This window comes from Asterias amurensis, chromosome 6 (genome assembly GCF_032118995.1).
Source record: "Asterias amurensis chromosome 6, ASM3211899v1".
NCBI lineage: Eukaryota > Metazoa > Echinodermata > Asteroidea > Forcipulatida > Asteriidae > Asterias > Asterias amurensis.
Window position 1 is genome coordinate 4558494 of NC_092653.1, and position 24746 is coordinate 4583239.

Here is a 24746-nt window from a genome sequence, read left to right on the forward strand (position 1 = left end):
TATCAAATAAAAATTTTGTTTCTGAGAGTCAAACAAAAATGCAGACAATTTACATTTAGTTGATAAAGTATTGCATAGTTTATTTCAGACTTATCAGTAGTTATTTATTTTGCGAGTAAAAATGTTTTATTTTATTTTATGATTACATAATATTGATTAACTCCTCGATTGAGTATAACTGTTGCCACTACTGTTCATTAAAGGAACACATTGCCTTGGATCGGTCGAGTTGGTCTTTGAAAAGCGTTTGTAACCGTTTGTTATAAAATGCATTTGATTAGAAAGATATTTTAAAAGTAGAATATAATGATCCACACAAGTATCACTCAAAATTGCATGGTTTTTTCCTTTACCTCGTCAACAAACACGGTCGGCCATTTACGGGAGTCAAAGTTTTGACTCCCATAAATGGCTGACCGTGTTAGTTTGCAAAGTAAAAGGAAAACCACGCAATTTCGAGGCAAATGTGTGTGGATCATTGTATTCTACTTTTAAACATCTTTCTAACCATGTGCATTTTTTAACAAACAGTTACAAATGCTTTTCAAAGACCAACTCGACCAATTCGAGGCAACGTGTTCCTTTGAAGAGGTGCTGAAATTACGAAACTGTTTGAAATGATTGCTGCTGATAGACTGTGGTTTTGAAAAGGACAACTTTTAGCGTAGCCATCTTCTTTTTTTTCTTGCAGCTCGATCTCTGATGGCTGCATTAAACGTTTTCCTTTTTGGAGCAGCGTGTAAATTGCATGAAGTGGTTTCGAACATCAGCAGTTGAAGCCAAGCCCAATCGGAGGTTTGAGAAAGGGCCTTGTAACAATGCAACTACACTGAGGCTGGAACGGAAAAGTCTGGCTCCATTTTCTCATTGAAAAACAGTGATCATGATTGCTGTTGTGTACTGGGCACATTTCCAAATATTTTGCCTGTGAAATATATGCTTTTACATTGCTAAAACAGACAAACAGTTACTTGAATCTGAAATTTATATAAATTAAAAAATTACTTCATACAAAATAGTTCACAAAATATTATATAAAACAGTGACAATAGTACATGAAAATGACAGCAAAAAAAAAAGAGATTAAATATAATATTTTTATGCAAAAAAGTATTTCAGAGGAAAGATTAGATACAAGAATTGGCACTTGGGGAAGAAATTGTAAAAAAATGTACAAAATAATTATGTTCATTTATTATAAAACAAGTATAACAAGTTTAAAAAAAAAATAAAAAAAAAAAAGCAATTTCAAGATCAACTTGTACTTTTTAAAATGTTACATCATTCATTGGTTGCAATAAGGCCATGTCCGAGATATGGGGTTACTAAGGAAAGTCTGCTTTCAATGCATGTAATAATCATGTGGAACTGTCGTGGCCGAGCGGTTAAGTGCACCAAATTCAAACGTTTTTCTGATCAGCAGAGTGTGGGTTTGAATTTAAAAAAAATTAAAAATTCAGTACTTTCCCGAGTTCTGTAAAAAGATCACATGCATATAACTCTGGTGGGATTCGAACCCACAACCACCATTCTAGAGCAGTGTCTTACCACCTAGACCACCAAGATTGCCCGGATCCTATGTTTTAGCAGCCGGTACTGCAATAAAAAAATTATATACTTGTTTTCTTCTCTTTTGGAGAAGGTAAAAAAAAGCCGACTTCTGGTTAAAACGAAGAAATCGCATCCCTGATACTACCGTTCCATTTCTTTCTTAGAAGACATCCAGCATCCACAGCACGGTGGCTCAGTCTCATCCTCCAGCCTCACCCCAGGCTTCTTACTCGTCACTTTCACTCTCTCCGAATGTTTCTCGACAATCTTATCAACAAGACTCTCGAAGCACGTGTCGACGTTCATGTTCTTCTCTGAGCTTGTCTCGACATACTGGATGTCCAGATGCTCAGCGAGTCTCTTTATGCTCTCCTCGCTTACTTCACAGTCTTCTTTCTTGTGGCAGCGAGTTCCTACAAGAACTGCTTGGGGTGCTGAAGCATACTTGTTAAGATCTTCGTACCTAAAGGAAAGGGTGACTTCAGATTAGAAATTGATCAATAAACAAATCAAATATGAAATATGTTTAGGTAAGACTTGCATGGTGGAAGGATAATAGGGGCATAAGAAAATTTGCAGTGACACCATGCATGTACATGGGGGCCTAGACCTTTGGGACAGAATACTGTCCATCATTAGGAGACTGACGACACACAACTGATGACATACATTTATTGCAAAATTGCATATTTAGAACATTTTCAGCTTCCTAAGAAAATAATTTATGACATCAATTGTTTTCAAGAGAATTATGATATTAAGAAAACTGAAAACAGAACTATTTGTAATACTACGGGAAAAAAAAAACTAATTTTGAAAAATGGATCAGAAAATCTTACCAGTAAAGTACGTTCTGAAATGATTTCTCATTGGTCAGATCAAACAAGAGCAGTGCACCAGTGATGGTATTGTAATGGGACTTGGTTAAACTTCTGTAACGCTCCATACCTATATAATACACAATTCAGGCAACTTTTTCTTTGTTATTTTCTTTTTTTGAGTGATCGAGTGTTTGTTTATTTGTATGTTTGTTTGTTTGTTTGTTGTGGTGTTGGGTGTTGTTTGTTTGTTTGTTTGTTTGTTGCTTGGGGTGTTTGCATGTTTGTTTGTTGTTTAGATAATCATCCTAACAAGGGAAATTGACAAAGCTCCCACAGGGGGATATGAACGCCAAGCTGGCAACGGCTAATCCCTCTAAAACAGATATTGGTTGAGCGTCTATGATTATGAATTGCACAAAATAATAAATTGTGATTCAGTAACGCAAAGACGTCTAGTCTTTATGACTAGATAGATATTGTACTCTAGATACTGAATCACAATTTAGTTTATTGATTTGAGCAATTCATAATCCATAGACATTAAAGATGCTATGTCAGATTTGGGGCCCCAAACATTAAAAAATAGATTTTTTTTTTAGTGAATGGTATTTCAAAGAGTATCACCCGCTCTAACGATTTTTTTTTTTAACTTTTACTTTTAGTGGTCAGGAACCATGACCATGACAAAAATTTAAAACGTTTCTTATAAAACACATCAGAATTGGTCACGTGATATATTGTTGTGATAATTTTGGGCACTTTATTTCACTGCTACTAATAATTGGCGGACTTTTTTGAGCAATGGCTCAAATGAAAGCTTGTAACTTTTTCGACCCCCATCAAAATACCTATTGAATTTTAAATCAAAATTTTGGGGTCAAATCGGCCAAAAATCTGACATAGCATCTTTAAACCAATGGCTCCAGAAACATGAGGGAAAAAAACAAAGTTTATTTCTTATTATTAATTCTTTTCTATTTATTATTTATTTGGGTGGGCAGGTTTTTAAAAGATAAGTCAGATCATAGAGGAATTGGTCCTTGCTCTATGGTCAGGTTACTAGACACCAACAAAATAAATTCCCCTAAAACTAGTGAATTCTTTCAGAAAAAAATCTCAATAAGATTGTTTTCATCTTAAGGACCGATTCTTAGGCCCAGAATATTTGTTGTAGCAGGTATGGAATTTCATCTTTGAGAGGGTGGGGCCATTTTAATTTGCAAAGGGCACTTCTTTTAATATATGAAATGTAAGGGAAACCAAAGCAAAGACCAGGGGCAACAGAATGCATGGCTTCAGTGCCCTTCAAATAGTTCCATGCATGTTGGTGAATTAATTTTTGCAAAGTGGCTGACTAGAGTATTTTTTTGAACTGGGATGGTAACATGTAATTAGTTAAGGGCCATTTCATACTCGGAGGCAATTTACTCGGAGGCAATTTACAGGCAACCAATTCAGGCAGTCTCCAAGAAAAAGCCATTCACATTTTAATGATGACCACATATTTTTTGGGGGGGATCTTAAGACAGTGGACACTATTGGTAATTGTCAAAGACCAGTATTCTCTCTTGGTGTATCTCAACATATGCATACAATAACAAACCTGTGAAAATTTGAGGTCAATTGGTCGTCGAAGTTGCGAGATAATAATGAAAGAATAAACACCCTTGTCACACGAAGTTGTGTGCGTTCAGATGGTTGATTTCGAGACCTCAAAATTCTAAAAGGTGAGGTCTCGAAATCAAATTCGTGGAAAATTACCTTCTTTCTCGAAAACTATGTCACTTCAGAGGGAGCCGTTTCTCACAATGTTTTATACTATCAACCTCTCCCCATTACTCGTCACCAAGTAAGGTTTTATGCAAATAATTATTTTGAGTAATTACCAATAGTGTCCACTGCCTTTAAAGCCATTGGACCCTTTCGGTACAGAAAAAAAAAAGTTAACAGATTTACAAATAACTTACAGGGTTTACAGAAGGTAGTGGTGAAAGACTTCTCTTGAAATATTTTTCCATGAAATGCTTTACTTTATGGGAAAACAGTAAAAAAAAAAATACTAAATTCTCGTTGATGAGAATTACAGATTTATTTTAAACACATGTCATGGCGAAACGTGCAGATACGATGGTGGGTTTTCCCTTTATTTTCTCTTGACTCCGATGACTAATTTAGCCTAAATTTTCACAGGTTTGTTATTTGATATAGAAGTTGTGATACACGAAGTGTGGGCCTTGGACAATATTGTTTACCGAAAGGGTCCAATGGCTTTAAGACATTGTTCGAAAAATTACTTGTGTGTTACCAAGGTAGTCCTGTTGAGCAAGCACTGCAGTTGGTTGCCTCCAAGATGCCTGCAAAAATTTGACAGGTGTGACAAGGCCCTCAGAGTGTAAATTAGGAATGTCATTGGAAGCAGAACCTATTTACCTGCAGTATCTTGGATATCCAGTTTAATCCATCGTCCATTCCTGGTGATCACTTTAGTTTTGACATCCACCGAGTGGTCAGGATTGGTCGATCTCAAGCCAGTGCCCTCATCAACGTACCTTAGCAACAGACTCGTCTTGCCGATACCGGCATCCCCGATGAGTGCAATCCGTATGTGGTAGCTGATGTCCAGGTCGGACGATGGTCCAAGCCGATAGGAGTCTCCCCGAGGTCGACTCATGATCGAGGGACTTGAGGACGGACGGTCAGTTATCTCTTGACTTGAACATCCATCTAAAAATTGTTGATGAAATTATTAAAAAACGGTTACAAACGCTTTTTATAGACCAACTCGTCCAATCCAAGGCAATGTGTTCCTTTAACCCTACTCCTATACTATGAGGTTCGTTCCGCTATCATCTCATAGTGGAACGAACCTCGTTCTAGGAGTAGCTTAACCCCACTCTCAAGCAGGGGAATTGACTTACCCAGGGGTTTGCAAGGGGTTACAATTCAAAGTGTTTAGGTCAAAGTGAAGAGTAACTATCCAACTTTCTGCGTCAGACAAGGAGCGTACGCTTACTATCGTTAAAATTAACACATTTTGGCTCTATATTTTGCCAAATAATGTGAGTTTGTTTTGAACACAAACTTTCTAGACTTCAGAGAGAGAGAGCATGACAAAATATCCGACATGAGCAGAACACAAATTTAATTGCAAAACAGTGTTGTGCTTGATGGATATCGACTGACAAACCCTTGTCTATACTTCTAGAAACTATAGGCTCCCCTGTGAGCAGGGGAGCCTTATAGTTTCTAGAAGTAGCCTAGTCCTAGAGTTCACCACCACAACATGGGTCAGAATGCAGAGGATCAAAATTACAGAGAATATGGCAGTATTATGGGGTCTAGTTTTCAACTCGGGGACTATACGGTCATGACAAGACCCAGTAACTTGGGCGCTGTACTCCTTTTTTTCGAAATTTTGACGTTCTCTGTCTACAGAGCTAAAGAATGTCAAAATTTCGAAAAAAGGAGTAGGTCATGACAGATATCTATGGCTGAATTCCGAATTATACCGTATCCAAAGCTTTGAAACTAATATCAGTTAAAACATCTGACGACAACTTACCGCAACCATGCAGGGTATACGACAGCAGGAGGCGTGCGGTGTTGTTTACCAATGTCACCGTGTCCGTTCGTTGCTCTTCACCGGTATGTGTGTTCGCCCACCTTCCGGGTTTCAGTTCTATAGAAGATGCACCTGTAACTGTTTATCCACCTGTGGTTCCATACATGCGCCCTCTATATAAACACGTACACCCGCGCCTCCCGCTTCACTGACGTTTTTATTACCTCCAGCCTATATAAGAGAATTGTGACTGGTCGAAAGTTTGCAACCAAGTGTCACAGGTGTAAATGTACTGCGTGGTTTTGTTTTCTCTGCTTAAAGACAGTGGACACTATTGGTATTTGTCAAAGACCAGTCTTTCCACTTGGTGTATCTCAACATATGTATAAAATAACAAAGCTCTAAAAACTTGAACTTGATTGGTCGTCGGAGTTGAGAGATAACTATGAGAGAAAAAAAACACCCTTGTCACACGAAGTTGTGTGCTTTCAGATGCTTGATTTCGAGACCTCAAATTCTAAACTTGAGGTCTCGAAATCAAATTCGTGGAAAATTACTTCTTTCTCGAAAACTACGTCACTTCAGAGGGAGCCGTTTCTCACAATGTTTTTTACTATCAACCTCTCCCCATTACTCGTAATCAAGAAAGGTTTTATGCTAATAATTATTTTGAGTAATTACCAATAGTGTCCACTGCCTAATAAGTTAAATCCTATTTGATTTCAACAAAGAAGTATACCTCTATGGCTTTTACAATAGTATATTTAGTTCTGTTCTTTTTCATTCATGCCAATACATTTCAAATTACAGTTTATTTGATCTGTGGGAAAGTTCTTCTTTTGTACCCATCTTCATTGTTTATTGGAACTTGAGAAAACGCAAGTAGACTCATTTGCATATTCCTTTGTATTTATAGTTATTTCATGTTTATTCATTAGCTTATAGTCACAGACGGAATAAAAGGAATGAAGGCATTCTGTGGGTCTTTCTATTATCTTAATTAATTTGTTCACAAGACCATGGAGAGTGACCAGACACAGTTCTGCAAGGATCTAGTACAGTTTTAAAAAAGTTTTATGCAGCGCTTGCTGCACACAGTTTCCAGAGAGGAAATAAATCCCTTCTGACTCCCCCTGTTATCAAAACCAAGTCGTACGGTTCCCGCTATTTCCAATATGCATCAGCTGAGCTCAGTTATTGAACAGTTTTCCAGAGGTTGTCAAACAGGCTGAGACATCATAACAATTCAAAACCTGCTTAAATACATGTCTGTTTACTTTGTACAATAATTGTTGATTTCCTTTTACAGGGCATAGGGACCTCACTGTGATATGTGCTATGTAAGAATGGTTTTATTATTATTATTATTATAAAACAGATAACATATTCATAGGTTTCCCTAGTTGCGATGACGTAACCCTCCTCCCACATCACAACGTAGGTTTCGCCAATTTGGGGTTTTCATCCCAAATCTTAAACTGATGCCTGTTGCCTAACGACCATCTTGTCATTGGCACTTGCCTTCTTTGACATGTATTGAAATAAATAAATGAACAAAATAAACAAAACAAAAAGAAACCCAACAGCGTTATAAAATAGACCAATGATTTTATTTGCCATTAAAAAGATTTGAACACACTGCAAAATAAATAAAATACTACTTTGAATTTTACCCTGTGTACATTGTATTAATTAATAAATACAAGCACAAGTTAAAGCCTGTGGACACTTTCGGTATCCAAGGCCCACACTTCGTTTATCACAACTTATGTATAAGATAACAAACCTGTGAAAATTTAGGCTCAATCGGTCATCGGAGTCGGGAGAAAATAACAGGAAAACCCACCCTTGTTTCCGCACATTTCGCCGTGTCATGACATGTGTTTACTATAAATCCGTAATTCTCGATGTCGAGAATTGATAATTGTTTGAATAATTTCTCAAAAAGTAAAGCATTTCATGGAACAATATTTCAAGAGAAGTCTTTCACCATTACCTTCTGTTAACCATGTAAATTATTTGTAAATCTGTGAACTTTTTTTTTTCTGTTCCGAAAGTGTATAATGGCTTTAAAGACAGAAAACAGTTCCCCTGAACAAAACAATTCATTTTGTACAAGTTATAAGGTTAGTTCTCTATAAAATGTACTCTTTCATTAATAAACTTTAAGTAAAAAGACCACAGCTGCCCTTTCCAATTTATTTTTACAAATACATGATAAGTTTCCATTAAAATCCAGAATCACCTCTCTTCATTACACACTTCAAAAATTTGGTGGGTCTTAAAAAGTATATGGTAAATTATTGGTAAGGTGAATCTGCACCTTCATTAAAATGGTTCTTAAATGCAAAATATTAAAACAAATAAGACATGGCCAGGACATGAATCCCTTACTCACTCTGAATGAAGATATAATTTACCTGTAGAAGTTTCAGCTTCCAAAAAAAAACCCAGAGCAATTTTTCCAGGATAGTCGCGTAAAATTGTTTTACTCATTTCTTAAAAACTACAACACCTCAGCAGCAAGTAACATTTTTAGGGGAAGCTTTCCATCATCAATATCGTGATAACGATACCATAAACATTAAGATAAAAAATCATTCACAAGTATTGAAAGACCGGTCAATATTGAAACTTATTTTAAAATCATAATCCAACACTGGCTTTGTACTCCATAAGCTTCTGAAGTGTGATTCCACTTCCGCCGCATACAATCACCAGAACAGACTTCAACTCTGGCGGCAGCTTGCCTTCTTTTTGAAGATCTTTAAGGATGTTGCTATAGACACCTGCCAAAGCTGCTCCACATGCTACTTCAACGAGGATGCGATGATCATCTGAGAATAGAAACAATCATCTTGATTTATCAAACTTCTTGTCAGATTGCTGTGTCTACCATGTAAACCCTTGTTACTACATAATTGGGTCTCAGAATTCATCACTGCAATAACCTATCTTCCTGAAAGTTTGTATCTCAGTGCCTTGAGTACCTTGTTTGGTTGGTACATGCGTTATATAAGACTTTGATCTACCTAAATTAATTTCATATGTGAAGTTTAAATGAATTTAATTCTTACTTTTACTACTTACAGAAGCAAGATTTGAAACTTTGCATGGTGGGAATGCAATCTAGTGAGTTTTGTGGAGACACCATGTTAATAAACTCTATGTGCTGTGGTGGTTCTGAGAGATTTGTGAAGACACCATGTTAATAAACTCTCTCTACGAGCAGTGGTGGCTCCTCTCATCAGAACCACATACCACCCACTGTGGCTACAACACTAGAGAGGGGCAAGAGGCAGGGGGGCAAGCCAAGTTCTGATCCCCCTCCCCTGTTGCACCACTGCCCAGACTTGTGTGTAAACTTTGAGCCTTTGAACTGTTGATCTAAGAGGTGGCAAAGATCGTTTATATTCACCTAATAACCGCAGGCATCCATTCACAGCGTCCCGATCATCAACCACTACAGAGTGAATAGGGTGCTCTTTGCTGTACTCCAAGCTGCGTTTACAAACAGTCAGGGCACCAAGACATTTTGCCCGGCTAGAAAAGAGGGGCAAGTTATGAGAGATGGGAGGAAGATGAGGAGAAAAAATGAAAGGAGTGTTTAATGGGATGGGGCAACATTGAATTTCAACCTACCATGTTTTCAAGCATGGATGAGTTTTTGAGGACCAAATGTGAAAATTCCTGAAATTAGCTTGTAGGTCTGGCATACCTGTATGCTTTATTTTTGAGAGGGCACGGTTGCCAAGGCATTTAGCACCCTATGAGGAAATTGTAAATTTCTAAAGGAGAATTTCAAGGGCACCAAGGCAATGACCAGGGGGCATGGGGACAAAGGAGTTTGTTGCCTCAAAATTGTTATCGCATTTGCATTCACAGGAAGTATGAACCAGGTTTATTATGTTGAAGCATAATTTCAAACCCACCTTGTTATATCTGGTAGTGTGACCAACTCCCCAGCCAAAACCGCTGCGTTGTAACTATCGGCTCCTTTGGTTTCCATGGCAACAATAGGAACATCGCTCCATCCGACCTTCTTCATTCCTTGTACCACTCCGCAGAGCAGACCCCCGCCCCCTACGCAGACGACGACTGCGTCTGGCTTGACTGGCATCTGGTTGGCACTCTCGGATATGACCGTACTGTGCCCCTCCCTGTTGGCAAACACAAAATTACAAGAAGTTTTAGGAGCTTGGAATGGCTAAACTTGTGGACAAGTCGTTAAAACCCCAACGGGTAAGATAGCCGAGTTGTAGCAGTGCTCTTGCGAGATCACTGCTCTTGCGCGAACTGCTGGCTCACCGATTTCTACTCCTCAAATCGGGGAGCCAGCAGTTCGTGCGAGAGCAGTGATCTCGCGAGAGCACTGCTACAACTCGACTATCTTACCACATGAGGCTGATTTAACGACTTGTCCACAAGTCTAGGAATGGCAGACAAATTTTTCATTTAGTTTATCAGTGCTGGTTGTGAAGCCAATGACTCTCAGAGATTGGAAAACTATTGAAAGCCATAAATGCAAAATAAAAACAGATGGCTACAGTTTGAAACAATGTCACAAAATTATCCCCAGAGTTAAATTTGTTGGAAACAAAGCAATCAATCATGGCAGATGTTTTATTTACCAAAAATGTTGAACTTGGTCAGAACATAGGTTAACACGATTGGATGTTTTACGATTGAACATTCGGCCGTCCATGCCAACCAGCGCGGTTTGTTTATCAACAATGGAAAGGCTTATACTGATTTCGTTTTTGCTCTGGCATCTTTGATAAATTCAGATCTTACCATAAATCCGGATGATCAAAAGGATGTATTACGATGGAGCCGTCGATATCTTCAGCTAGCTTCATTGCATACTCGTTAGCATTATCCCATACCTGAAGAATCATATACAGAGAAAGTAGTCAAGAAAAAAGAAACTGATTAAGTCTTGGTTCCAAGACGCTTCTAGGGCGGGCTTCACAAAGAGCTAAGATTAATCTTAACTGCCCATCAATCGTAGTTACTAAGTAAAAGGTGATTTTACAATTTCATTGCTTTGTAAAATCGGGCCCTGTTGTATTATTTGCAAACAAAAATCAATGCTAAGAGAGGGTGCTATTATGACATGAACCGATATCAAAGGACAAACTGCTCTAACATTTTTGAGAGTAACTCAACTGGAGCGCCTTGGCACCAAGACTAGTTTGCGGGAAACAATCAGGGTTTCATTCCATGGCTTTTTTGATGGACCGGTAACCAATGAAGTTCATGTAAAGGCAATGTACTGGTCTTATTTTGTATGTTTGGTTTGTGCTATGTGTATACACTACATGCTGGGTAGATTTTGTTCTTTTGAGAACTTGTCTTGCTAATATTCTACTGCCGTGGAGTATATTTTGGGGAATTCGGGAGATTTCTCAATTTTAACAAGAACTGTCCTTTTAAGAACCGAGAAGTTTCGCGAATTTTGAAAAAATAATCTCCTCTGCAGAAGAATATATAGCAAGACAAGTTCTCAAACGAACATAATCTACCCAGCACGTAGATATACACATGGTGTTACTACAAACCAAATATACAGGGTCCAATTTCATGAAGCCATTTAGCAGAAAATAATAATATAACAATATTAAAATCGAAGTCTTATATAGCGCCTGTATCTACCAAACAAGGTACTCAAGGCGCTGAGTATATACAAACTATCAAAAAGATAGGTAATCGCAGTGATGAATTTTGAGACCCAATTATTTAGCCCCTTATAAGGGTTTACAAGGTGCTACGGCGCATACAGCAGCTACAGCCAGGAACACTGAGGAGAACCCCTTCTCTTTTCGATAAGTGCACTGAGTTCTTTTACATGCGTGATACAACACATGGCACCAATAGCTTTAAGTCCCATCCGAAGGACGAAGCAATGGTTATGTGTCTTGCTTAAGGACACAAGTGTCACGGCTGGGGATTCAAACCCACACTCTGCTGATCAGAAACACCAGAGTTTGAATTCGGTGCTCTAAGCGCTCGGCCACGACACTTCCAAATACTGCTTGACAAATTTCTTTGGTAAGCAAATATTGAGTCAGGTACCAGCCACAACAATTCAAACTTAAGTAATTTGGACTGGTAACCTGTTTCTGCTTAGCAATACTATTCTGTGCTTAGCAAGTGTTTGTGCTTACTGGCTTTATGAAACTGGGCCCAGGAAGTATCTTCAATACAAACTACTGCACATTAACCTTTCCATGAACTATGACCTCTGCTCCTTCATCCCGCAGACCAGCAGCCACAAAGTCTGGTGTACTCTCTGGAATGACGATGGTTGCTGGGTAACCAAGCTGCCTGGCTGCATACGCCGCTGCAAATCCAGCATTCCCACCTGACGAGTATTAACCAAATTTACATCTTGTTATCAAATTGGCACATTTGCTTGGCAAGCAAAAATAATAAAAATTTCAAATCATTCACCCTTCTTTCAAAGCGTATGGCACCTACTGCTTGACTCTGACAGATTTAGTATTGTGAATAGCTCAAGCTTGGCGCGTCATGGTCAAGCCATCCAGGGCACTAAACTCACACTCTGGTGGCTAAGTCACTGGAGTATGGGTTCAACCCAGTTGTGCCACACAGGTTTCCAAGAGCAAAACACTTTACTATAATTGCTTCTCATCACCCTGGATTTAACCGGTTCCTGCTAGGGTAATAATAATAATAATAGTAATATTGGCTTCTTTATATAGTGTCAAAAGGCAAAACATCTTCAACTGATGTAATGAATTTGGAAAATTTTGCAACTGCTTTGAGAAAAGCAGTCAAGGTCACTAACTGTATCTCTTACCTGATGAACAAATGATGTGTTTTCCACCCATCTGCACTGCCTGTGGGAAAAGAAAAAAAAAGTTACACTCAGGACTTGCATTACCGGGTAATATTGTGCCAAGTTCATGTAAATGCATTGGACACATTTGGTAATTGTCAAAGACCATATTCTCACTTGGTGCATCCCATTCTCAACATATGTATAAAATAACAAATCACAATTTGGGTTCATTTGGTCATCAAAGTTGCAATAAAATATTGAAAGAAAACACACCCTTGTTGCACAAATTTGTGCGCTTTCAGAAGCCTGAAAAAGACTTCAGGCCTGAATTCTTTTTCAAATTCAAATATTTTAGGAGAAATTACCTCCTTCTCAAAACCTATGTTACTTCAGAGGGAGTTGTTTCCTTCAATGTTTCTTACTATCAACAGCTCTCCATTGCTCAATACCAAGTAAATTTTTATGCTAATACTTATTTGAGTCGTTACCAAAAGTGTCCTTGCGTCGATTTCACAAAGATAGTTCTTACTTAGGACTAGTCCTAGGACTCTATTCAAAACTTAAAGGAACAGGTTGCCTTAGATCGGTTGAGTTGGTATTTGAAAAGCATTTGTAACCATTCATTACAAAATGCATATGGGTAGAAAGATGTTCTAAAAGTAGAATACAATGATCCACACTAATATGCCTCGAAATTGCACGGTCGGGCATTTATGGGAGTTTTCGACTCCCATAAATGGCCGACCGTGTTAGTTCGCAAAGTAAAAAGAAAAACCACAAAGCGCAATTTTGAAGCAAATTTGTGTGGATCATTGTATTCTACTTTTAAAATATCTTTCTAACCATGTGCAGTTTATAACAAACCAGTACAAATGCTTTTTATAGACCAACTCGACCGATCCAAAGCAACGTGTTCCTTTAAGGCTAGTCCTAAGAACTCGTCCTCACTCGAGATCTCTCTCTGAAATCCACCCCAGCGTTTTTAAACATTCCGTACCTTCTGTATTCTGTGTCCAATCCCTCTGATCTTAAATGACGCCGATGGCTGCATGTTGTCGCATTTGATGAAGACTTTACAGCCAACTACTTTACTCATTGGTACACTCTCCAACAGAGGGGTGCATATATGAAGAGGTTTCGCCATCATTGCCAGATTCTTTGGCCTTTATAGTTCTATAAAAGAAATAGAGAAATAAATTAAAGGGTTTGATTAATAATAATAATAATAGTAATAATAATTAGTGGATTCTTTTACAGCGCTCAGGTCCATCACGTAGTGACGCTCATGGCACTTCAACATTATTATCCCTGGTCACTGGGCCTTAAATCATTCCTTAAACCATCTCAGCTCCCTGGGGAGTATACAGCCTGTGCCGCTAAATATGTAGCCCACTAAGCTAATCAATCACAAGAACCATCTCTGCCCTCACAGGTAACCCAATTACCCCTGGGTAGAGAAAAGCTTATGGTTAAGTGTCTTGCTCAAGGACCCAGTGTCACGAATGGGATTCGAACCCACACTCTGCTGAACAGAAACACCACAGCTTGAGTTTGGTGCTCTTATCCTCTCAGGCAAGGAGTACAACATCATCTGCAGAACGAAGATTAATGATGTAATGTCCTTGTACTTTTGCACCAATCTGCTCATCTTGAATTGCAACTTGGATACAAACAACTCACAAATGAAGTGTCACAAAGCGTTGAGTGCTTTTTTACTTTAGAGTCGAGTTGGTTTGATTTTAGCTACGTGCGCGTCATTGAGGGCTTGTAATGGATTGTGGATACAACCAGTTAACAATGTACATGCGTCACAATACATTTGTCAAGTGTTTTTTCTACAGGGTCTCACAGTTTGGTTTGAGCATACAATGTTAGGTCTATTGTGTGTTCTTTGTTCAATAATCATCTTGTCACAACCAAGGTTGTTTCCCTGCTTTGAGATTTTTTCCAATGGAAGTGCCTTTAAAAAGAACTTTTTAAAAAACAGCCATTCCCTATATCAAGATGAAATTTCATGACTGTTATTATTATTATTATAAGAAAAGCCGGGGCAAAGCTAATCAGCCTCAGATATACAATTCCTTCCATTTCAAATTGATATTCAGTGCCCTGGAATACAAACAACTTGTCCCTTTCTGAAAATGATTTGCTTTCATCCATGTTTTGACATGATTTGCTTGTTCCTTTGTCATGTTTCAGCAACCACAGTAAACAACATTCAATGTCTTATCCATCTTTTTGGTTTCTGTCTCCAAGCTACGGAATAACAAACGGTTGCATTTATAAAGACTTGGCCAAAGCCAATTGGCCATTGAAAAAATGTATCTAAATTTACCTTTCACTGGGCCTATATAAGCCTCAGAGAAATCTGAGTCTTTCATCATTCTTGGGTGTTTTTGTGTGTGCGTTTCAAATAGCAACCAAACTAACATTTTTGTCAAACTTCTTAAGGTATCGTTTGTGCAGCAGATCTAACACATTTTTAGTGGCATTTCTAAATCCTTGTCATCAAACTTGATCGCGGGTTATAGTTTGTGGGTGTGTTGTGAGAGAGTTCAAAACTAAACAAAAACTATCTGCGATCAAGATGGAGGACATCCAAGTTAGCAACTCTTCCACTGAGATACAGCCGAGTGACTTTCAGATAGACGTGGGTACTTACGTGTACCGTACAATCAGCAGCATTATTATTCTGGTGCTTGGAGTGCCTGGAAACTCTCTCATTCTACGCGTGTATTGGTCAAAACCGCTCACGACAAGCACACACATTCTGATCATGGCGTTGGCTTTGATGGATCTCTTAATCTGTTTATGTCAGGTCTCTGATCTTGTGTATGATTGTCTTGCTCTAGTAACTGGTCAAATTGAACATAAAATGTTTGAGATAATGGGATGGATTGAGGAAACCTGCATGTTTACCTCTACTGGTGTCACCATAATGATTGCGCTCGATCGTTACGACTGCATCTGCCGCCCGGCGCACCTGCGATTTTTTAATGCATCAAGAGGAAAGGCGGCAGCTTTCATCTCGTTTCTGGTCGCTTTCTTGTCAACGACTCCAGAACTCACCACGGTACTTACTAATGTTGACACTCCTTTGTTGCACCAAGTATCGCAGGGAACTCGACTAGCTTATTTATTATTCGCATTTGTGGTCATCATCATTTCTTACTCTTGGGTCTACATGGCCATCCGGAAGCATGTCAAAATTGGTTTACCGTCCAACATGGCCAAACCCGATGTTAGCCTTCCGAAGGTTGACCAACAACCAAACCCAGTTACGGCACCAATAAAACCAGAACCAGCTTTACTAACTGTTCCTGACAAATTGGGCAATATGTCACTTCAGAAGGTAGCAGTAGCATCTATTGCCATGGTAACATCATCATCGACAAGGGAAACTAACAAGGCAGCCTCAGAGGGAAGCAGTGAGAACAGCGCCCATCCAACTACGCCACAGATGAGCACGAGTGGGTCCAAAGTTTCAGATCAAGTGCACCGTGACAACAGAGGGCGTCGTGTGAAAACAACTGGTGCCCCTTCTCTGCAGCGGAAGACAACCAGAATGTTGTTGATTACCAGTGTGGTGTTAATGGTGACCTGGCTGCCATATTGTATTTACATCTGTGTCTATTTTGCTGACCTTAATGGGATAAGTGTCAGCCCAATAATCGTAGATATACTAAGTCAGGTTTTTTCTGTTTTATACGTGAACAACTTCTGTAACCCGATTATTTACGGACTTGCAAATAGACGGTTTCGAAAAGACTGTGTGGAGTTGCTACGCAATCTTCACATTTGTTAGATTTGAATAACCAAAACACATCACCTTATTATGGAGCCATAACACATAAAACCATCATATAGCCCCATAACTATAACTTTATAAACATTATATTATTTATGTGAAAATTTATTCTTCTTTTTCCTTTAAAGTGCTGCTTCAGAAAATTTGAAGAGTACCGCACTGTGGCAGGGCGCACGCGTGAAACCATGGGACCGTAAGCCAATCAGGTGCAAAATATACATGGTGCAAGTAAAGACTGGCCAGCAAGATAACTAACTAGGTGAGACCCTCAGTGCATTCTTGAATGCATCTAGACTCTAGAGAGGGTGAGAGTGCAGGGTCCGTCTTCAAGCAGTTCCAGTCCCTAATTGTGCGAGGAAAGAACCATGAGACGTAAAACTGATTGCTGCAGTGTGGGATGTAGAAGCGAGATCCATGTACTCTAGTCAGGTACTGTGCTTCAGCAAGGTGTGTATTGTAACTCGATTATTTACGGACTTGCAGATAGACGGTTTTGAAAAGCCTGTATGGCGTTATCACAATAATCACATTTGTTAGATCTGAATAACCAAATTATATCACCTTTACATAAAGCCATAACATATAAAACCATCATTTGTGTCGATTTTATTGTAAACAATATGTATTCTAGCTGTATTTTTGCTCATCTCTTTTTTCAGCTGTGTTAATATGTAAAAACTGTCAATTAATTTTGGTTTTTACCCAAACACCATGTACACATAGGTGTATGGGTAAAAACCAAAATTAATATTCTTTATCCCCGATGCAAATTTAACATCTATTATATTGTTGCAAAACCCGCTGCCAAAACATAGGATTCGAACTGCCTCTAGCTACCGGGCAACCTGGATAGTCTAGATGGTAAGACATAGAATTGCAAGGGTCGTGGATTCGAATCCCACCCGAGTAACATGCCTGTGATATTTTTTCACAGGACTCGGGGAAAGTACTGAGTATACAGTGCCAACACACATCGGTGTATGGGTAAAAACCTAAATTAATATTATTTATCCCCGAATTTAACATCTATTATAAAAACTGTCTGTACAGCGTTTTTAGATTTTTAATGTTAGACTGTGATTCAAAGTGCGTGAAACAACCTGGTTTGAAAAGTGTGTAAAAGATAAGCAATTGGTTAAAAGTGTGAGAATCACTGGTGTAAAGTGTGTATAGTGGAAGGTTACTAGTGGGAAAAAAAAAAAATACCTAGCTGTTCGGAAAACTATAGGGGGCCTAAATGTATGAAAAAAACATTGACTGACAAGTTTGTGTAGTAACTAAAAGAAGAAGGTTTTTATCTCCACTGAACAGTGGCGTAACCTGAGGGGGGGCAGGGGGGGCCGGCGCCCCCCCGCTCAGAACCCTTGCCCCCCCCCCATATGAAATCAGAGATAAGTGTATTCTTAAATAGGCCTTATATATAAATCGTTTAAGGCTGCATCAGGGGGCTGCATAAAATGCTGTCGTAAAAAGGAAAACTTTTATTCATATCAGTAGGCCCTATGTGGACTATAATATGAAAAATGCGTCGAAACGCGCGCGCGATCGTATTGGCGGTAAATGTTTGTTGTGGTTTTGCGGTTACAGAGAGTGCAGGATATGACAAAGTTCTGTTAAATACGTTGTGGTCTGAACGCAGACCAATACTAATAGCTCCGTAAACACAAAGTCAGATCATGAGGTAGAAATTTCTACCTCCATGGTCAGATGCACTACAGAGAAATTTACTACAGCAAACAAATGGCCAGCGAAAAAGGTTGCTTAGACCATTTCTTCTCCTTTGAAGCAAGCGGTGCAATTGAGAGGTAGGCCTATTATCCGTTTCATAACTAAAATGTGATTATTAAACACCCACAATTTCGATCCTGTATTTTTTTTTTGATGGCTTACACTTGTTACAATAAGGCCGAGTAAAAAAAAGAAATATGTTTAGTGTCTGGGTTTCTCAAAAAAAGGAAGGAGGGGCTTTTTATTTTTTATTTCAAGATGGCCGCCATGAATGTCAAATATCAAATGGTTTTTTCTGCTGCTGAAATACACAAAACATTAATGAAACAGTTTGGTCAAGGCATTCAGACAAGACATTCAGATTTTGTTTTGTTTTGCTGAGATCATTTAAAATAACCCTTTTTCAAAACAAAAACAAAAAAAATGTGCATAAAAAAAACTTAAGAAAAAAGAAGAGGTGTCCTGTAAAAAGGAAGCGGGCGGGGACGCTAAACATTTCTATTTTCTTATTTTTACTTGGCCTAACATTATTATGTTTTGGGTATTTACACACCCACAAAGCCTATTTGAGAATGCCGTGTACAACTCTAAATTGGTACTGTGACCACAGTTGGTAATTTAATCCTTTTATACAGTCAAAAAGTTTTATCTTATACAAAATGAAATGTTCTCTAAGATTTTGTTGTTTTCGCAATCTTTTGTTACCTGCTGACTATAGACTGTTTTAGAACTGCATTGGTGTGTATCAACTATATATCAGTTAACACATTTAATAACAATCTTGCACTTCTTTGGCCCCCCCCCCCCAAATTTAATCTTTGCCTCCACTTGCCCCACCAAATGAAAATGTCTAGTTACGCCACTGCCACTGAACATCCAACTGACTTATGTGAATTTCAAGTTTCAATGAGCTTGACAAGTGTGTTTTTGTGAGCGGAAAATCGCGAGAAATTAGAAAAAGTAAAGTAGTATAAGACTAGACATCAAGTGTTTGTGGAAACAAACACTAGGTGTTCGGCAGTGGTATGGGCAGTGTTTGACTCAATGAAAAGAATTTTGATAATAGCTCGTCAAAATTAAGCGAAGTCAAAATGAAAATGTATTCTTGATGTGTAATGTTTTATAGCAGCAAAAGGTGTACATTTCAATCTGAAAGCCATTAAATAACGCCTTTTCTTGAAGAGCATTTTACAGGCATTTCCAGTTTTGACAGGTCAAAAGGTCAAGACAAGTTCACCAACATATTCAATTTTGTAAAGTACGCAAAGCCCTTTCATATGAGGTATAGATTGTCAAAATAGCTTATGTGGTTGAGGAAATATTAACTTAAAAAATATTGATGACTGTAGAAGAGACTAACTATAACCTAAAGGGAAGAGTAAGTTGAAAACGCCTTGGATATACCATGGAGGTAGATATACAACCAATGGGGGAAATGTGTAGTTCTTTAGACATGAATTTTTAAATTTCAACTTTCGATTTGATCCGGAAAACAAGGTCAAAATGGGGTCATGCCTGTGAAGCATTCACGCAGTTTTTATTGACTTTTCCGATGATGTATTGGTTGTAAGAATCCCTCATGTAGGTCAAAAGCTATGATTTTCTGAAACAATAAACTTTGAATTTTCATAATTCAAGAATGGATGACGTACATCATGACATAACAACAGTTTCCTCTCCTAATGAATATCTATGTGTAGAGTTTCAAGTTCATACGAGTTCTATGGAAAAGCCAAGTTGTTTTTTTAAGTGGACAATTATGGATGTTCCGAAGAAGAACTATTATTATTAAGAAAAAAAACAGACAAAAATAAGACGTGTTCCGGGCTGAAGGCCCATGGAGGAAGGGCCGAACACCTAAATACTGCTTAACTAATAACAGCATCACAAAATTATTGGTTATCACGATAATACGTAGACCCAGTAACTGGGGTGCTGTACAGTACTCCTTTTTTCCGGAAATTTTGTCATTACGGTCATACTTCCGATAATGACAAAATTTCGATAAAAGGAGTAATACCGATAATGACAAAATTTTGAAAAAAGGAATACAACCGATAATGACAAAATTTTGAAGAATGGAGTACAGCGCCCCAGTTACTGGGTCTAGGTTATTCTCATATCCTGGTGTCGTGGGTTTCAAGTAGGATAACGGGAATATTTTTTTACAATAAATAACTTTAAACAATTTGTTTAAATCATCTATCCAACCTTTTTACAAGACACTTTAAACCATCTATCAAACCTTTTTACAAGACACTTGCACTTCATTGTGTTGAAATCTTAAAAGTTTTGGTCTTTCGTTGCGAGAGATCGTCTGCCATTTACAGTGGTAATGCATGCAAAGTGTGTTTCCAACACTTTCATTGGTTGGTATTTTATTAAATTTTCAGAAGCTAGTATGGCGTGCTAAATAAATCATAAATCTCATTCAATTAATATTAAACAAATTTAATTACATTTTTGTCCTTTAAGACATATGGCTGCTAGGTTAGAATCCGGAGATATCACAAGGCATGACAGTAAAACACCCCGACCCCCTTGGAGCACAAACACTTCATAACGATCTGTTTTCCCCCATTTTAGACCAGCAATGTTTGGTTTCAGGAGATAAGAAACCAATCTGTTTTATTTTCTCTATTAAATGCTATTTATTACATTTAGCAGAATGTATTACAGTCTGCAGTTAATAAAAAAAAACTATTTTTTTCATTTTGGCACGCCATAGAATACCAAATAGCAACCACATCACCTGATCTATTGTAGTGACTGAGTGAAGGGGAATGAAACTTAATCTTCCAGACAATAATTTTGCTTTGAACTTTTGAAGTTGGATGTTGTTACTTTGACTCATTCGATTGTTGGTATAATATACCAAAAATTAATCATTTTATAAATGTTTGAGCATAACCTATGACAAGACCCAGTAACTGGTGTGCTGCATTCCTTTTAAACAAAAATTAACAAGAGCTTGCACAGAGTTGGGGGTAAAAAATATGTGACTATCGAAAACATATGATCCGACGAGAACTAACATCAACAACATACAATGTACGTCGGGCAGGAATACATAGGCCCTTTCATAATCAAATCATTGATTCAATAGAGCCAAAACGATAGACCAAGTATAACTGGGGCGCTGTTTGACCCAGTGACTGGGCGCAAGACTCCTTTTTTCGAAAAAGAACGACCGATAATGACCAAATTTATACGACCGATCATGACAACATTTCAAAAAAAAAGAGTACAGCACAGCGCCCCAGTCACTGGGTTCTGGCATGAGACCTACCTAGAAACTATAATAAGCCACTGGTAGCATGGAGTCCGCCCGATAGTCTGAAGGTCCGTTAGTCCGAAGGTTCAATAGTCCGAAGGTTCGATAGTCCGAATGCACAAATTTTCCATAAGAGGGGGTTCATGAGTCCGAAAATGTAATAGGGTTCGTTAATCCGAACATTTGATGCGATAGTCCGAAGGTTCATTAGTCCGAAGGTTCATCGATCCAAAGGTTTACTGGTCCGAAGGTTCGGTAGTCCGAATTTAGAATAAGGTTAGTTGGTCGGAAGGTTCGATAGTTCGAAACAAAAATGAGGTTCAACAGTCCGAAGGTTCGATAGTCTGAATCGACGATAAGGTTCGATAGTCCGAATTGACAATAAGGTTCGATAGTCCGAATTGACAATAAGGTTCGATAGTCCGAACTGACAATAAGGTTCGATAGTCCGAATTGACAATAAGGTTCGATAGTCCGAATTGACAATAAGGTTCGATAGTCCGAATCGATAATAAGGTTCGATAGTCCGAATCGATAATAAGGTTCGATAGTCCGAATCGATAATAAGGTTCGATAGTCCGAATCGATAATAAGGTTCGAAAGTCCACTTGACAAAACAAGTTGTTTAAATAGTCTGACTCCATCGTATTGGAAGATGGAGCAGAATGACATAATAACACTTGACGCCCCCTCCCCATTATACCACGTGATGGGACGGCAACGGGAGTGTCCCCCCCCCCCCCCACTCAAATAAAACTATTAATAATAATAATTATTATAACCGGCAATGGGTTATTAGGGAGATAATCGGCAATACGTATTTAGGGATTATAATATAACAATAATAATAATCTCCCGCCTAATTCTATATCTATGGTTTTGTTATCCGGCAAAGCCGTACGCGCAAGCATTGGCAAGACACACAGGCGCGCACGGGTTGCTATTATTCGTCAGATTAGGGCCCAATTTCATGGCTCTGCGTGACCGTAAGCACAGAATCGGGGTTTACGGAAGCAGGGAATTCTGTGCTTACGGCAAGCTTCACGTTACTAGGCATTCTACGCTTACAAGGCTAGCGCGGAAATTCGGCGCTTGCACGTAAGCGGGGAATCGTGATTGGGAAGCACAGAATTCAGCGGTAAGCAGAGCCATGAAATTGGGCCCAGCGCGCGACATCACGTATAGCCCATAGATGTAGAATAGAATAATTAGATCGGCCGCGCACCATTGCCTGTGTAGAAAAAGTTTTGGTTCGCCATGGACGCGCAGAAAATGCACCCGGGAGATAGGCTTTGGACGCGCTAAATGTCACGTGCCGACGGCAACACACAGAAAATGAACACGGGAGATGGGCCAATGGCGGACATGCCAGAACCCGCGTATGTACGCGCGGCTGATCTAGTTATTTCAATTCTATTTCTATGGTATAGCCCGGTTCATACTTCCTGCGAACTCGAATGCGAAGCGAATGTTGACGTCACAAATTCGCAACTCTGCTCAACTCACTTGCGAATAACGCTGCGAAAGGAGGGTTGTGACGTCAAATTCACGTCAAAATCGCTTCGCATTCGCATTCCAAAAAAGATTCAGCAACGTTTGATTTGAAATCAAGATCCATAGAGTGTTGTTTTTCTCGAAATAAATCTTTAATTTTGGACTTTTCATGTAAATTCGGACTACATCAAACCTTATTGTTTTTGATTCAGACTATCGAACCTTATTATTGTCAATTCGGACTATTGAACCTTATTGTGGATTCGGACTGTCGAACCATATTGTCAATTCGGACTATCGAACCTTATTGTCAATTCGGACTATCGAACCTTATTTTCAATTCGGACTATCGAACCTTATTTTCAGTTCGGACTATCGAACCTTATTTTCAGTTCGGACTATTGAACCTTCGGACTAATGGACCTTCGAACTATTTAACCTTCGGACTAACGAACCTTCGGACTAACGAACCTTCGGACTAACAGACCTTCGAACTAGTAAACCTTCGGACTATCGAGCGGTAACCGGTAGCATCACTCATGGACCATCCATGGTCATGGAGCAAGCACAAACGATGGAACTTATTCTGTTATTGCTTAAAAAAAAGAAGATTACAAACTACATCAGACCTCTCGTATAAATCATGAACATGAATGTCTCACAGTTTACATAATGATAGTCTTACCATGGGGATATAATACTCTCTACTTTTATGATTTTTTAGTGAAAATAGACAGCGGTTCAACAACAAACTTACCCGAAACAGCCATAAAGAGTGTATAACACATGTATACGGTATGGCGCCCTCTGTCGTTAGAACTTTACACATCAACGGGGGCGCGGCAGGGGGCGTAGTCCAACGAGCCAATCATTTTGCAGGAATTTCGACACCAAGAGATTGAGAGAGTGGGTGGGGCAGGATTCGAGTAGGGATGGTCAAGATTTAAATTGTTATCACAAATTTGGGAGATGATCATTTTACTTAGATACTTGACAACATGGGGGGACCATTGCACATTAGCCAAAATTGTTGAGTGATTGTTGTAATACATGGCCCAGAAGTCAATAGAGCATCAAAATCAAGTTCTAGATGTGGGTTCAAAACCTGGTCATGACACTTTATAATTGCTTCTCTTCAACCAGGGGAATTGGGTACCTGTGAGGGTAGTAAAGCCACTGGGGTGTCACGGCAGCTCAGGGCTGTATACTCCCCAGGGAGCTGAGAAAGATTGAAGGAATGTTATGGCCCAATTACCAGGATGTAAAGCGCATTGATAGGGTTATTACTGCGCTATATAAGAATTTAGTTATTACTATTATTATTATGCCAGAGTAAGACAACTTTTAATGTTTAAGAATTATGTTTAACAACATTTTCACTTCCTATTACATTACAAAAGATTCAACAACAGTTCTCATCTTGCAGTTTAGTAAACCAATTTTATTCACAATTCTCCAAAGTTACGAATATAACCAAGATTGCATATACAACTGTTCTAATTATAAATACATCAAGTCAACTAACTCTTAACTCTTTAACATAGACAAGGCTTTTTGAGTTCAGTAACTTTCTTTAGTACTGACAATACTTTTTGTCTGAATTTATCAGGCATTGTACTTGGCCCCTGGGGTTAAAAGGTGGAAAATTTCATTGAGTACAATGGTTAACCTACATGTATATAATAGGCTTGAACATAATTTTT

At 38.6% G+C, this 24746-nt stretch overlaps 2 protein-coding genes across 6 annotated transcripts; both read right to left on the reverse strand.

The window, feature by feature from the left end:
- Window positions 1–517: 517 nt before the first annotated feature.
- LOC139938416 (ras-related protein Rab-3A-like) lies at window positions 518–6119 on the reverse strand. The gene is made up of 4 exons (XM_071933923.1): window positions 5935–6119; window positions 4803–5096; window positions 2391–2499; window positions 518–2014 (listed from the first exon to the last, which is right to left on the reverse strand). The coding sequence occupies exons 2-4, from the start codon at window positions 5041–5043 to the stop codon at window positions 1693–1695; spliced, it is 672 nt and encodes a 223-aa protein (XP_071790024.1). The 5' UTR covers window positions 5044–5096; window positions 5935–6119; the 3' UTR covers window positions 518–1692.
- Window positions 6120–7555: 1436 nt separating this feature from the next.
- LOC139939073 (serine dehydratase-like) lies at window positions 7556–23846 on the reverse strand. 5 transcript variants are annotated; one of them, XM_071934789.1, is made up of 8 exons: window positions 23801–23846; window positions 13737–13912; window positions 12758–12797; window positions 12159–12298; window positions 10729–10820; window positions 9867–10094; window positions 9353–9477; window positions 7556–8771 (listed from the first exon to the last, which is right to left on the reverse strand). In XM_071934789.1, the coding sequence occupies exons 2-8, from the start codon at window positions 13884–13886 to the stop codon at window positions 8581–8583; spliced, it is 966 nt and encodes a 321-aa protein (XP_071790890.1). In that variant the 5' UTR covers window positions 13887–13912; window positions 23801–23846; the 3' UTR covers window positions 7556–8580. The 5 variants fall into 5 exon arrangements, with proteins under 5 accessions (XP_071790890.1, XP_071790893.1, XP_071790891.1 ...); XM_071934792.1 differs by lacking the exon at window positions 23801–23846 and adding an exon at window positions 15821–16202; XM_071934790.1 differs by lacking the exon at window positions 23801–23846 and adding an exon at window positions 15809–16202.
- Between the last annotated feature and the right edge of the window lie 900 nt (window positions 23847–24746).